Source organism: Rissa tridactyla, chromosome 10 (assembly GCF_028500815.1).
Source record: "Rissa tridactyla isolate bRisTri1 chromosome 10, bRisTri1.patW.cur.20221130, whole genome shotgun sequence".
Lineage (NCBI taxonomy): Eukaryota > Metazoa > Chordata > Aves > Charadriiformes > Laridae > Rissa > Rissa tridactyla.
Genome location: NC_071475.1, coordinates 1231806 through 1248536, shown reverse-complemented (window position 1 = coordinate 1248536; position 16731 = coordinate 1231806). Strand labels below are relative to the sequence as shown.

The following is a 16731-nucleotide window of genomic DNA, read 5'->3' as shown; positions in this document are numbered from 1 at the left end:
CCTCCCTCCCTCCCTCCCTCCCTCCCCAACCTTTCCACGTGGCAAAAATGCCACAGGGAATCTTTTTTCTTGGGCTAAAAATGTTCTATGGAAGACAGACACTTCTGTGGCAAAAAAGCCCTTTAAGAGACCATTTATGAGCTTTAAGAGCAGACCCTGCCCCAATGGGAGACAGAAACTGAGCTCCTGTGAGAAACCGCTTACATTCTTTGGTGAAGGATTTTATTTAATTTTATGTTACTGATTCCTTAACATTTTAGTGGCCCATTTAAACAACAAGTAACTTTATATAACGTGTTACATGAGAAGATTGGAAAAAAAAAAAATTACTTACCTGTCTATAGTCTTCAGACACTAAAATAAATCCATTGTTATCTATTAGGTAACAGTTGATTGCCTGAAAAATAATAAATTCCAAAATTATTTTTTTATTTTAGGATACAGCAATAAGTTAATTACTTCCTTTACCCTAATTCCAAGTGTCTTCTAAATGGGTGAAGACTTCATGTTGTTCTAATGGCTCACATAACTTCTAAGTGAATGCAGTCTCAGCTTACGGGATGTTATCCGATTTAATTTTTATGCATTTGATTCATGCAAAACAAAACAAAGATGTGTACAGAAAGGGAGGATATAAGATAATTATAAGCAAACATAAAAAGAACAAGGTCATTGTTTTTACAATCCATTCTTAAAAGTTTTCCTTACAACTAAGTTTCCAAAGGCATAGAACTTTGTTACTCCTGATGGCTTCTCCTGCGTTTGGCGAAAAACATCAGCACGATGTCATTACCCTAATGATGTATTAATGAAAACACAGTGTCAGCCTGGAGGACCAACAGGGGACCAGGTAATATTTTTTAATTTGTTCATTGGGGGATGGGACCAAAGACTTCTGTGAAAGAGGCCCCACAGGTCTCCTAAAGCTTTTCAAACTGTGGTTTTAATTGGGAACTGGATTTAGAGTTAGGACTGTTAGCTTTTCGTAGGTCAGACGTATAAACTGTGTAAAACAGGGTAAACCCAAAGCAGTGCTTCCCTCCATACATGCATGCACTATTTTAACCTCAACTGAATTACTTGCTACAGGCAAAGTTTTAATTACTGCGCTTCAGAGTCTAAACATAAGGTTCAACTCAAACCTCGATACAACTCACTTTCTCTTCAGTATTGCCAAATACCTACCTCAGCGTTAAATCTTTAACATATTTCTATTGTTGGTCTAAATCAGCAAACATTTTATCATTGTTTCCTGAATTCTATGTGAAATTTGTGTAAAAAAAAAATGAAAACATAGTATGGCTTCCAGTATAGGAATCACCGTGGCTTTGGTTTTAATTCAAAACCTTTCCTGCTGCAAACGGGCTGCACAGAGATATGACAACATACGCTTTCTGCTACACTCTGCACATCCAGCAAATCTCTCTACAGTTATAGAGAGGAAAGCGGTTCCGTACAAGAGCCGTTGTGCAAGATGTGGTGAAAACGCAGTCTGATTTTTCAAGAGATGCTTAGATGTGTCTGATTCTCACTCTGGCCACATAGTAGCACTGTTTGGTGGGGCTGAAGAAGAGGAGAGATTGGAAGAAATGCTGGCTTGAAGCTTAGTTTTTAAAAAAGCAAAAAGCCCAAATCGGGTAAAGGTTTGGAATGAATGTCATTCCCTAATGCAAGTGCAGGGGATTCATCCTAGGAGAGGAACCTAAGCTACAGACACCCCCAGTGACAGAAAATCTGTCAAAAAAGAAGTTGAAACAACTCATTTCCAACCTTTGATTTGCTAGAAGGCCAGAAATTGGCAAATGCAATGTGAAAAGCTGACGATGCTGGCAAAGAACCGAGTAGAGCTAATGCGTTCAGAAGAGGCAGCTACTTAACCTCAGTGGCGTGCGACGGGTGGAATTTCAGCAGTCGGCTGTAACACCAGAACACTGCTCTCCCCAAAGCCCGTCATAAGCCTCCCACCAACTTTATTGAGAGAGGAGCTAAATCAACACAGAGCTCTTTTGAGGATACACATTCGCAGTCCTCGTGCATGAAAGATTAATCTAAAGATAGTGCTTTAGAAGCAATATTTCTCCACAGTATAGAAAATAAATAAAAGTAGTTATGCTGGGCAAGAAAGAGTGTAGGCTTAATTTCATAGTTTATGGATTAGACGGCGTTGGGAAAACCCTGCCCTGATTCAAGAATTAGTGGCCATGTCTCAAATCTCTAAGCCATAGTCATTCACTAGCATCGTTCAGAATTTAAAAAGGTGCTAATGTTTTAGCGTTATTATTGAAAACAGGCATTACGCAATAAGTGGAATGTAAAGATAACAGGGTTTCTATTTCAATCCATTTTAGAAACATTAACAAGGGAAAAATATTCATTCAGGACCATTCATTCATCTGCTTGCCAGCAAGATAAATAACGTTCAACATTCCGCACTACCTTAATCAAACAGTTTGCAAATTAAACTTAGCACTGACAAAGGACAGTGAGGTGCATTTCCTTGTCCAATACTTTAGCAAATCTCACACAGAAGATTTCAGATACAAGATTAATGCATTGGATAACGGCATTTGCATAGACTAGAGCCGTACGGAAGAGGTTTAATTCAGAATGTTTCACAGGTATTGGAAATGAACTATGCGCAGGTTTGCCTAAAGGTTCAAGTTCAGCGAACTTCAGATTTCAAGGGGAACGTTCCGTAGGTGGAGAGTCCCTGAGCTTGTAAAATAGAGTCGGCATGGAGTCCAGCATAAACACAGGAAGAATGTTGACTAAGGTCTGAGAACAAGCTTGGATTACAGTAACTTTGATCAAGTTCAAGTTCCCTACGTATTTTTCACAGCTCCAATATATAATAACAATAATGGAATGTAATATGGGTTAAGAAACCAAAAAGGAAGAAGAAAGAAAACAGAACATTAAAGTAAAATGTGAGACACCAGGAAAACAAGAAGAAACGAGCAAATTCAAAGCTCTTAAAAAAAAAAAAAAAAGGGAGAAAAAAAAAGGATTTCTAATTAATTGTATGTCTGTAATTTAGAATCAAAAGTATCACACAAACTCAACTAATTCTCCATATGACTATTGTGCCACTCTATTTGCGTTCATGTCTTAATACTTTTAAATGCTTTGATTTATACCATAACTGTTCAGCAGATATTTTCTTGCCGTTGAGAAAAGGCATCTGTGAAAATTAACAGACTCAATGGAAGAGCTGTGATATTTGATTGAGTCCTATCAACAGTACATTTTGCCATTAGAAAAAAGTCTGGAATCTCTAAATCACCAAGGTTCGCACTATCACTAAATTTTTCCATATGTTTATATGGCTCCTGCTCGTGTCGAGTGAAAGTAGCTGAAAAGACTTTAGACCGCTTGCATTTTCTGTGCACGCGGATGTAAGACCAAAAGAAGTTCTGCGTGAATATTTCGCAAAGTAGACGACTATTCTTCTTAACTGCCAACGCGATAAAAAAGGAGAGTGAATTGTTTCTGGCTGCACTCTTGGAATCTTTATCAGCGTGTACTTGCCTCTTAGCAAGGTCAGACCAAACAAATTTTTGCAGTCATGATGACATCCTTGTTTTGATGAAGTATTTGGACACTTTGTAGCAGGAGCATGTCTTAGACGTGTAATATTGCTACCCTATTGCAAAGGTTACTGCAAATGAAGGAAGTCACCTCTGCCTAGTTTTAATCCCCAAAGCATGGTGGTTTAGGCTAAACAAGGAGATTTTATACAGCACTCTGCCCAGACTGCCTGCAGTTCTCCCTCTCAAGCTGGTTGGCTCTGACTGGAAACCCACTGATGAAAATATTTAAAGCCACTGGAGACAATTCAAGGTAAAGTTGCACGTTAAGTCTGCAGCAAGCTACAGTAAAGCAAGGCCATGAAACTTAAGTAACTAACAGTTCTACAGGCCTTCTTTTTCAAGGGATGTCTGATCGCTCTTAGGAGAATGGGGTAATAAACATTGTAAGCTCACCTTAAAATCGGTTAATGTGCAAATGGCAGCCTGGAATTCGGGCTAAGTAAGCACTTTTGCCCACACCTGGGTGGAATCTGATTTGTTTTTCATTACTTCATATTTGGAAAAGTTTACTTAATGATTACAATGATACAAGCTTTAAATGGAAGAGTCTGTAAATTGTTAGAGCTGGAAATGCAAAAGATATGTTGACTCGTGTGGTCCATTCCATTGCTAAGGACGGCATGATCATCAGGCCTTTGTGTTTGGGCTTACTGTAAATTTTATTTTCTAGTATTTATCGCTATCACTACCCTGCAGCTGTTAGATCCCAGGGTCCTAGCAGATGAATAATAGTTTGCTGTAAGTTTTGCTGATTTGGTATGCTGAAGAAGTCAGTGTTCCACTCTTATAACTGCTGATGTTTCAAGTTCTGTCTTTCTTCCCGGAATGGTTTTTGTGATCTGAATCTCATATGAGCACAGACACGTATTTTAAAAATTTTATCACTGCGCCTCTGTCCTGGACTCGCTTTTCAATAAAGCACTTCAATGTCACAGTGCATGAGGTTGTGTAGTGGCATCCCAGAAGTGAGATTGCTAGGACTGATGACTTAAACTTTTTACAAATTAAATTACACAAAAGTAACCAAAAAATTAAAACGACGTTGCGTGCCTTAAACAACTAAATATCCAGTACAATAACGGTGAATGTTAGAAAGCACTCCTCAAACACATCCATGAACTTGTTTTTAGCGCAATGATTTAGAGTTTTGAATTACCTATCCTTAGGAAAGCCCAACTCTGCTAACTTGCACGACAGGAAACCTCACACACTACTTTATGCAACTATTATTCTTAAATTTTTTTATGTCCCGGAACAGCCCTGAACAAACTTAGTGCTACACAACACAGAGCACGCTCCAGATGAACCGACTAGCGCACAGGCGGGAACACAGTCAGGGCAGCAGTTCAGGTGGTGGAAGATGTGGAGATTTCATTGGAAATACATTAACACATGGGAAGCAGCACCTCCGAGATAAGAAGTGGGAGTCTATTCCAAATGCTGGGACACTCAGAAAGAAACCTGTAAGGCAAGGCTATAAGAAAGATAAGAAAAGACAGCAGAGAAAAGGGAAATAAAGACTTATGGAAAAGTGCTAATAACGTACGTGGGTTCCTGTTGTCAAAAGTAGGGACACAAACGTGTGAGAACTTGAAGATATTGAGAAGAAATGGCTTCAGAGAAAAAAAGAGATGAGAAGGCACTGGTTAAACCCCTCTGTTTGCAATGGCGGGGGCACCTGCTCAGTTCTTGCTGCTTTGCTCTGAGTACCATACGTTATGTTTTGTTGAAAAAGGTGTAAAAACTAGCGCTGTACTGCCTGCTGACTCTTGGTGACATAGAGAGGAGCTTTCCTGAAAGCAACTAAGCATGTACAAAAAACTGAATAAAACTGGATAAAAACTTTTAAACTATATAAAAAAATGTTATCCTACTTAAAAAAGGATTGCAAAAACATTGCATTACCAGAAATTACAGAGCCAAACAGGCTCTTGCCTTTTATGTATGTTTTGCAGAAGTTCTTCTGGCCACTATGTGAAAAGTATCATACAAATACAGCCTGCAGGTTTTTTTTCCAGATGTATGAATTTACATTTTCTCATACTTAATTCATATAGTTTTTTCAAGCAGAGTTTATCAGATGATCCAGATCTCCTCAAACCGTTCACTCAGCTTAGAGATAACACACGGATGTTATCAGTAATTGCTTTGTTTGCTTCCAAGTCACTGATAAGAACTATATGTGATACAATATCTCAAACCCACCTCTGATTTTCTAGAATCTTGTATGCCTAATTCCTCCCCATATATCAATACAGTCTGTTCTTTGTCTTCCACTTTTTAATTCATTTAACCTGTGATGTTGCTTAACCAAAATATTATATGGTACAATGTGAAATTCTTTGTAAAATCTATGCATAAGATATTAAAAATATTATTTTTATCTACCAAATTAAATTCCATAAAAAGCTACTGTGGTGAGTTCACGAAGCCAAACTGCCTGAAGTTACTTCCTTTTTTATTTCTGAAGTGCTATTACTGTGTTAGTGCTGCATAGATTCAACTCTGAATTCATGTCTCATTCTAGCGTGAACATCAGAGATTAGCTTCTAAAATGTAGTAAAAAAATGCCTTAGAACAGCTTCAAATGATTTCCAAAACTGGATTCACAAAGCACAAGTTATTACGATGCATATTTGAGGTACCACTGTCAGCCTTGCAATTAAACGGGTGTGTGTAAGCAGTCATAAAAAAAGCCTCACTATCTAAATAGCATAATATTCAGAAGGTGATTCCAAATTACACCAGGAGATTGATTTACTTTGAACATCTCACTGTACATTATGATCAACTTTATGTTCTACTGCAGTAGAGACAAAAATGGTAAAAAAAATAATCTGTTACTTACGTCATCATCACAACTTATAGCACATCTGCCATCGAGAGACGCACACTAGAGACGATATCAAAAATCAATAAAACATTGTAATTTCGAGTTTGACGATTACAAAATAGGACATATTAAAAATCAGTATGAGCACACTTATAAAGAAGTTGATATTGATTGCTTTTTTATCTGACAGCGATTGTTCTAAAAAAGACTGGAACAGTTTTAAATGTGTTCACCAACCCTGTCGCGTTCCTCTCTTCAGAGAAAGGGTGCATTCACACTGTAACGATTCAGCTCTTTTAAACACCATCCTCTCCCCCATGTGTTAGAGGCTTTGGGACCATTCGTAGACAAGAACACAGGACTTTCAAAAAGGGGTGGGGCAGGACCTGCGTTTTAGGGGTTATTCCCTGAAAGAGCACAGTTCCAATCTCGTCTCAAAATAAGGATGGCACCTCCTAATCTTTAGAAAGTGATGATTATCCTCTTCAGTAAGTACAAATCCTATATCCTGAATATCTTTGGTATAGTTTATTGAAGACCATGAATGCCAAGTATGATTTAGTAATCTAGTTTAGTTAATTAATCTGTGTGATACTTCAGTTACTGAATGTTAGAAGATCAGTTCCTAGAGTAAGTGAGGAGGCGCAATTCTGCTATCACTGAAAATGGGTAAATTCCATAGTTCAGTTAGCTGTTTCCCCTTTTTCTGAGGGAGAAAATTAACGTGTGTCAGGCCAACGAAGTAACTCCCTACGTATCGGGGCCTAAAATTCATAATCTACTTGCTTCCGTAAATATGGGATGAAGCAACTGGTTTTGACCACTGAATTCTCTTTTTGGTGATGATGAACTAGAATGTAAACCAGAAGAACTAGCCATTACACATTTCAACCACGTTGTCTCTGTACAATAGTTTTGTTTGTGACATAAAAACCTGCAGATCATTATCTGAAAACTTAGAAAGCTGTTGTGGATTCAATGACAAAGAAAATTTCAATTTAAAATGTACCTGTCTGCTTGCAGTCCAAAACTTCCGCTGGAAAAATTCAAGTTTCATCTGGATACCTACAGCTGGGAAACACACAGATAAAAACAGTGTGTTATAATTCCTTCAAAATGATTGTTTAAAATTAAGCAGAAGGAAAAACAGTCCTAAAATAAAAAGGGAAAGTAAGCCCAAAAATGCAAAACCACAAGTAATTAAATTAAATTGAAGAGATTACACAGTCACATCTTAAATCATTTACAGTTTGGTTAAACATGAAGATGTTGCTAATATAATCTGAAGAATACACAAGGCAAATGTCATTCAAATAGCAGAGGTCTCCACAATTAACATAAAACCCCACAAACTGAACATATTTATGTTCGCATCTATCTCAAACGTGTATTTTATTGATAGCAATATATTTGATTTGTGCAGGAACTATATGAAAATGTTGGTTAACGTTTCAAGCCAACATCTTTTATTCAGTCATTTAATCCCTTAATTATCAATGGAACACAAGAAGCTTATTTCAAACATTAAAAACATCTTTAAAAAAACGAAATCAAGAGCATTATGTGAAATTATGTCAAATGAAAGTATTTGACAGACATCGCTGGTTTTCAAATTTCAAAAAAAGGTGGTTCTTTTTTCAGAATGACTCATGAAGATACCACTGGTTTAAACAATATATTTCTCAATACCTCGGGTGGGATTATGTTTTTTCTAATATCAGTAAACCTTTCTTCCGCTCTAGTCTGAGGTTCGTATCAGCACTAGTACTACATTGCATTCTCTCGTCATTCAACAGAAACACCGTGGTTTTCATAAGCTCCCGAGGCACTCGATTCTTCTGGTTTCACCTGCCTGTACTAAGAGAACGAGAACACATCCACCCACCTCTGCTGGAAATTTCTGAATTAACTTCCTCTTACTTACAAGAAGTTAATATGATGAAGAATACGGCAGGAAAGCAGGGAGAGAAGGCCTAAAGACATCTGCTTCGATTGTTCTTACCAGCTATTGCCGCATCCCTGGATCTTTCCCGCTGGCGCTCGCTCAGAGCACGCCTTGTGCTGGGCTTGTCTGCAAACGCGTTTCAGGGCTGGCCCCGTACCAGGTGCTATGCCAGCTGCTCAGCACAGTTTATCAACGGGTTCTAGTTCAGTGCCCTACAGCTCCTTGTCAGCTTAGAGGATACGAAACTGCTAGAGTAAAATGAGTGAACTCGGCCCTAATGACTGATCTATAACCTTAGTATACCATTTCTTCACAACAGCTACACTTTTTAAAGTCTTGAAGGTCTGAAGACCTAACTTCTAGCAAATTTATTGCTACCATGTTTTGTTTAAAAATAAGCAAAAACTTAAAAAAAAATCTAGTTGTTTTGGAAAATTGAAGAAAATGTAATTTTTTCATTCTTCCTCTAGAATCCACATCAGGGATCATTTAAAAACATATTTACATTTAGATTATTTGTACTTGCTTTTGCAGATGTACGCATGCTGCTGTCATGAATAGATTTTATTTAGTGCTAGCAGATAGGGAAAAGTATGTGAAATTAAATCTGTAATGAACTGATACAATGGCATGTGAAATTACATAAGGAATTCTCTTATTATAAGCAGGTTATAAATAGTTTTCTGCTATCTGTAACTCATGGACATTTTTGCTTAAGAGTGTAAGTAGATAAATCCATTTCTCCTTTTGAATAAACTCCAGAGGAAACTCTCTCCAGCTACATTTTATTATCTAGTAATTTATTTTACGGTCAATGAGAAGATGCTATCTGACAGCCGTGCAGCACATGTTTTCTTCATCTGTTCTTTGCCTTTAGGTTCATTCCTAGCACGCAGGTGACCTACACGTTTTAACTCCTTTTTCTGAAACTGAGGCAAAACACACACATTTTCAGGAACTTTTCACAACTTTTCCGGATCCTCTGTCAGCATTTGAAACATCAGTCTCATATGACATTTGTACTGATCTATTTAATGACGTAAGAATTAATGTAAAACCATTTATATCAGTAAAAGTCGTCTTGATTTCAGCAAGCAAAGTTTATGCCTTGTTTTTTGCATGTGAATGTTCCTGTTGAATTCCGTGAATAAAGCCACACGATCAACATTAGAGACACAGATAAGTAGGTACCTGCTGAATCAAGGCCTAGATTTGACTCTAATAATCTAAGACTCCAACCAACAAAGAAAGCAGACTTCGGGTGGAAACACTAGCTTTCTGATCACGGAGGATCAGACTTGTTTTCCAAAAGATACAGAATGAATAAGGTTTCTGAGCAAGAAAGAATTAAGATATATATCCCATAGAGCTGCATCTTTCCCCAAGTGAGTTTATAATGGCATCTTCTGTTTTAAATGGCTGAGTTCCTGAAAAAAAAGTATTTTCAAAGTGTTTACCTTCTTAAAGAAGCAGATTTTCAGAAGTGTTTATGCAGAGTAAACTCCTACTAATTTCTGTGGTTCCGTAACAAAGCAGGTTCCTAATCTGTTTAACTATTTCTGTAAACCCCCCAACATGCTTGTCTCCATCGCTGGACTTGCCTTAGGAATTCTGTTCCTGACTCATTCATAAGCACTAACGACTTCAACCACCTATACTTCCTATAAAGTACCTCTCAATAAAGAATCTCAAAATACTCACTAAATGTGGTTAAACCTTAAGATTCTTATTTTACTGCTCGGAAAATGACGCATAAAGCAGACGAATACCAGAGTTCACACAAAGATCTAACAGAGAGAGTCACAATAGCGGGGTTTAGAATGAAGCACAGATCTGTGCTCCCCAAAGCCTTGCTCTATCCCTTAGAAATACGGCTGCTCTTAACAGACATAGAGGAGTGGACTGTGGTTAGATATTGTTCACTTTAGGTCCTGATAAGGCCAACCCTTTGGAATTCGCACTCTAACTAGGGACATGACCAACCAGAGCAGCGAAGCAGTTGTCAAAACTGAGGAAATTATCAAATTCATTATCCTGACGATGTAAAAGAACAGAGTTGTTATCAAATGTCAGTGTAAGGTTTAAACCTGTATGAAACATTTATTAAGCTTTAAAGGATGAAGACAAGATCTATTCACTATGTTTATGGAAGTTCATCCATTTGTGCTTATATATCCAACACACACAGCATCTACCCAAGACCTGTAGTAAATCCAAACTGCAAACTACCCGTACAGATGAGTAACAACAACACTAGAATAAAAAACATTCCACTACATGTCAGTGATAATTCTCCATAATTTAGAGCTTATTTGATCTGCCATGGCTGGCGTGTTTAAAACTCCTGTCAAAGCAACTTTTGATTAAACGTCTTTTTTGTTCTTCTAAACTATTAATGAAAGTATAATAAAAATTAAGGAACAATTAAACCCACTGTTGTCCCGTAATGAAGTTGTGAGAGATCCTCAGGAGACCCTTCGCAATATAAATTATCTTATGATTCTAAGATTTAAGTGTAAATGTTTTCTAAAGAAGTGCGAAATACATAGCCTACGATCTTCCTTAAATAAAAAGAAAGTGAATATGTACCGAAGGTTGTCTAGTGTCCGGTATAAATTACTTACCACATGAGAGAGAATCTGAAACAGTAACAAGATAATTACAACAAAGCTCATCTGTAAAAGATTCCACGTGCATGTTTTAATGAACGGCACAACGGAATGCTGTAAGACAAAGACAACTGAAATACTGGGACTCGTGTCTATGAAACGTGGAGCATTTCTCTTTATGAAGATGAGAGGAGGCAGGCAGCTGCAGTTTTGTTTTCACAGAATTACTCTATGAATTTTGATGCCTTCTTGGACAGACTGTGAGGGGAAATAAAAGATAGTGAGAAATACTGGGCTTGCTCCCACTAGAGCAGATTCCCATAATTTCAGCAATAGTTTGTGTAGAAACTGAAGGCCCAGGCATTATCAAGTTAGTTACTGTCTTCCTCTTTCACAAAAGAGTCGGTTTGTTTCTCTACCTAACTTTTACAAGAGCTGTATCACTAATCTCTGAGGTACAACAGAAATGCATCTTATCCTTGGTCTGCTCCGGTCAAGGTAACACAATGTAATAACGGCAGCCTTTTACCTCTAACACACCACAGATCACCTGTTTCCCTTGTGAAGTACTTCCTCAGTTAGACTTTTGTAATTCTTTTACTTGTTATAAAATAATGAAGTGCTACGGGATGGTTGGACTCGATTCAAAACCGTTGGACTCGATTCAAAAACTGGACGCGTTCCTGTGCAACCTGCTCCGGGTGACCCTGCTCCGGCAGGGGTTGGAGGAGACGATCTCCTGGGGTCCCTGCCAACCCCTATCGTTCTGTGATTCTGTGATCTACAGTTGGACTCGATGATCTTAAGGGTCTTTTCCAACCTAAACGACTCTGTGGTTTGTACCCACGTTGCAGGACAGGAGAAGAACACGCTGCTCCTACAAATGCAGTATGGTGCAGGCAGCAATAAGCATTTTCTTCGAAGAGGGATACCTTAATGTGAGATTTTAACCTCACTGGTTTAGTTCCTTTACATTTTGTTCCTTGCACAATTCCATATAGGAACTTCTCTGTAATCTGAAAGAGTACCTTCTAAATATTCTATATCCTATGTAATACGTAATGAATGACAATTATGAATGCTTCCTACAATTCAGCTAATTGCATTTGAATGCCTCTATATTCAAAATTATTAACAATGTTAGTGTATGGGAAAATAATTTTCTTTTCAACCTCTGAGGTGATACTAAAGCATTTTTGCAGGCTTTTTTCCCCCTGAGCTTCTCAAGAACATTGTAACCAGTACAGGACATTTTTTGGTCAGGTCCTTTAGCGCTTTGAGAACCATTCAAACACACTGCAAAAGGTTTTAGAGCCAACACATTCGACTGAGCAATCCCTCATCTTTCAGCATTTCAGAACTTCAGAGTGAAACAGCTGTGCGCCAAGCTGCTTTATATTTAAATCTGTTTTACAAACTGGCTACATGTGGAAAAAAGGGAAAAAGGGAAAAAGAAAAACTTCAGAATTATATCTCCCATGTCACCAATTCCTCGTTAAGCCCCCTGGGTGTAACAGTTACCACAGAGGTTAGAGAAAAAAAAGTAGTGTAATCGCACTGATTTTTTTCTAAATACTGTTCAGCAAGGTATCCAGATAACACCCACATTTTTAATTAAAAAAACCAAAACATGAGCAACAAAAACAATAATTGATCTTTACATGGAATATGTATATATAAAAAAAAGTATGCTTCAACATTTGTAGGCCTTGTTCAATCAAAATGGCCAAGGGATACAAATTGTATCATCCAGGAAGAAATGAGTAAAGATGAGAAGAAAAGGTTTTGCCTTGCTGCCTTTCCTTGTAACGTCACTGGGGAGCGTGGGCTGGAGCTAGAGGTATTCACGAGAGCCGCTAATGTGAGCTGACGGAGGGGTATTAAAACTCTTTCTCCATGTAACACAAAACGTGTCATTTCAAATGAATATTGCAAATCCAATTTTTTGTTTCAATCATATTAATGATTTTACATAGGCGATTCCAATGAATACCTTTAACGCTGCCTATGGAAAACAGTTAACTCCCTGAGATTTCTTTCCTTTGTTTAATGAAGTGGCTGCTATTCTGTAGCGCATCCCCTATGAAATAACAGATGGTTGAGAATTAGAAAGTTAAATTCTTGGCTCAGTGATAATTTTTGTTAAATAAGTAATTTCCTTATGCATTCATTTCATGGCTGAGGGTAATATTTCACTCTTTTTGTGGGATGCTTTGAGGACAGAAGCATCGGGAAGTGTTCCACTGCTACATACCTGGGGGCTGCTTAGTATCAAGGCAAACATGAAGGAAAGCAAACAACGACTCAGAACAGATCAGGATTGCTTGTCCGCATTTCAAGATCTCCTCGGTTAAGCAAATGGACAGAAAGATAAGGAAATCCTCAACAAATTACTTCTGTGCACAGAATTACAAGAGCTCTTACGCTTTAAGTAAAAAGAATCATCTCCTACTTAAAATAAGAAAGAAAAATAGATTAGACTGATTTATTTCAGGCAAGAGAGGAGCTAAATCTGCCTATAAACCTGGCAGAGGGATTCCAAATACATAATTAAGGGAGAAGCAGTAAAAGCTAAAAGGATTTCCATTCTGTGAAACATCTATAGAACGTTATACTATATAAAAGCACTATATCAGCAAGGTTAGAAAAATATCTTACGGTCTCCATTCCCTTCTCCCACGGAATACGGTATACGCTAAGATTCTTTCTCATACATAAAAGGCACTCAACGTTTTGAGGACAGTCTGGGCCTCCTATTTCTGATGGAATTATCTTAAATGAGGTTTAGCTTAGCTTCAAAATAAGAAATCTTGGAGACAGATTTGTAGCAGTTTTTTTTACTCTATATCGCCTTCGTGTATTAAGCTTAGACTCATGATTCTCTTCTTTCTGCCTACTCATATTACCTATTACTATCTTTTAAAATATCTAATAACTGATGTGAAATATTCTGGAACACCTTTAGCTACTTAAAAAAGGTTGATTGCAATTCTTTTGTTTACACTCTAGATCTGTTTCAGTTCAAAATCGCTCTGTCTTCAGTTTTTAGCTTAGCCAAAAATGAGACACTGAATATTACACCCCAACACATAACATGGAGACACCGTAACTGCCAAAAAGTACCTCTATTATAGATTAATGGAAAACTCCCACCACCAAAGATGGTGCCCTTAAAAATACTTATAAAATGTATGTGTTATGTACTGTAATTAAAAAGAAAATGTACAGATTTTTTCCCCTCAAATCCAAGAGATCTTAGCTAATAAGCTAGAGGTATCCCAACAGGCACTCTTACAGCAGTACAGTTATGCTCCAGCATCATCCAACACAGCCACACTCCCAGTGATAGCCATTCTTTCAGCACGTGCAGGATATACAAAAAAATATGAATGAGCACTCATCAAATGTGCACTTCCCAGACTACTTCTAATCCCAGTTTCAGTTTACTTGCACAGTAAAATGCAGTCTCACCCTTCCAAACTTCACACTTCATTCAGTTTCCTTTTTGATCTCGGTGGGCTTTTCCATTCTACCTATACCTTCCTCTTACTCCAGTCTCTTTTCTTCAGGTCCTCCCTTCAAACAGTAGATCCCCAGAATCTTCTTTTAACGTGAAAAAACATTAATTTTATTATCCAGAACGTCTGAACCTGATTCAGACACTCAACACAAAAAAAATCAGCCTAACAGTTTAGGTCTGGCTATTTTCTAATATAGTGAAATCATGAGCTTATAATTGAAAGCGTTGGGCAGCCTCAGTGCTTGGTGGTGATACCAGCCACCTTCATAACGAACTGTTCCAAGTAGCCCATGATAAGAGTTTAAAATTGACAAAAAGCTGGGCCAAACTACTGAGTAATTGTGCACTTTTTTCTGTTTTTCTTATACTAAAGCATAGTTCCTACCCCAGCAAAAATAAAATATCAGTTATGCATTTGGACGAGATACGTTACTCACAAACTGTCCTCTGCAATGGGTTGTTTTGTTGGTTTGGTTTTTTTTAATATTTCATTATTTAACTCAGTGGAGATTTCTGATGTCATTTACAACTTTTCTTGTAGCTTCTCCAACATGAAACCTTCTTGCCTAACTTCACAATGTTTCCACTGAATATTTAGGTACTTTTAGATTATTTTAATACTAAATCCATTTGAAATCCATACAAACGTGCACCTATGTTTTCCATCTAAATTCGAGCTACAGTGCCTCATTAACATTTACAGACTGATTTTTCCAAAACAAAGTCTTTTATTAACCTAGATATACTGTAAAATACGAAAAATCTCTAAGTGCAAATTATCACATATTTTTGGATTCTAAGCAATATTCAGGAAAAAATCCTGTATTATTACTGGTATCTTAATGCTATCTTTTTTTCATCAAATAAGTGGAATGACTGCACATACACATACATTTGTAAGTCCTATATAGTGATCAGTTTGTTATGGGAAACGGTTTTCATATGTTGTAATCTGTCGTAAGGAATTAGCAACACAAAGAATACTTCCTTCATCAGAGCTATCAGGATGCAACATATTAATGAGTAAATTCTTCTTAAAGACGACAATGGAAAGTTGAAGATCTGCCTCTCTACTCATGGACCTTAAACCTGTTATTTTCTTCCAGAAGATTTTTAGAATTAGTGGTGGAAGCAGTCGTCTGAATGGAAACTCCCAAGACAGAGGGGAGGCAATGGCAACTGGTATTTCCTGGAGGCCAAGCTCAGGCCGAAGGGGAGGAGATACTGGGAAGCTGATGTGAGGCCAAGCTGAAAGGGGAGCAGGATGATGATTGCTGGGAGGCCGAAGTTCATCCAAACTCAAACCACCAGGGAAAGCTGAAGGGCTTGGTTTGCAGCCAAGCCCTGACAAACTGAACTGCGGAGGGCAGTCTGTGAACATCATCATAAACCAGACTCCCTCTGACTCCCCGACGTAGCTTCCTTCTGGAGGACTAATGAAGTAGCAGCAGGAGCAGGAGGAAACACAAAAAGGATATAAATTGAGTGAAAACATAAAAAAATATAGATACTGTTGACTGAAAGTCCATTGCCTTTTCCGGAGGCTTCACGGAGAAGCTTGGAGGGAAACAGGTTATCTGTAAATTATCATTCAGGCAGTTCCGCTGTATTCCAAACTTTACAAGATAGTCGCCGATGTGCTGCCAACGCTCTAACAAAGGGCTCCCACAGAAATCTACTCACTTACCCCGTGATAAACTTTGTGTACCAGGAGCACAGCTCAAGGGAGCTAATTGTGAATCCATTTGTAATTTAAAAAACAAACAAACAAACAAACCAACCCCAAAAAAGCAACCAACAAAATACCAAGAAAAAACCCCTCCCATAAGCCTGGAGGTAGGTAACCACTTGGCCTGCAAAATTACACTAACCGCACTCTGCTGGAACAATATATACCTTGCTCTGAGAAACACAAGGAGCACACTGACAGCGTAAACCAGTGCCTTCGACTGCACGATGTGAAGGGGGTGAGGTGGGGCACGGTTAAGCCCTGTCTGGTGTCTGGAGCATCCTCCCTGCGACTTTTGGAAAATACCTGACACCTACTAACGCCTGGTTCGTTGCATTACCAAGAAAGACAGAAAGAAAAAAAAAAAGTGGGTAGGGTAGTATTTTTCTTAGCCTCGGGAACACTTCGGTAGCATGCAAAGAGAAGGCAAGCGCCATCATAAAGAAAACTGTACTGGCGGCAGAATTTTTATAAGGAGTTCCTATGAGCCTTCAGCTTTCTTGCA

General features: G+C 38.0%; 1 protein-coding gene across 1 annotated transcript in view; it reads right to left on the bottom strand.

Moving 5' to 3' along the window:
* The window catches only part of CACNA2D3 (calcium voltage-gated channel auxiliary subunit alpha2delta 3), a 457404-nt gene that overhangs the window by 40328 nt on the left and 400345 nt on the right, over positions 1–16731 (bottom strand). The window contains exons 27-29 of the mRNA XM_054215897.1: positions 7433–7494; positions 6439–6483; positions 335–397 (exon numbers count right to left, since the gene is read on the bottom strand). Coding sequence (XP_054071872.1) covers positions 335–397; positions 6439–6483; positions 7433–7494 — 170 coding nt within the window. The remainder of the gene's footprint in view (positions 1–334; positions 398–6438; positions 6484–7432; positions 7495–16731) is intronic.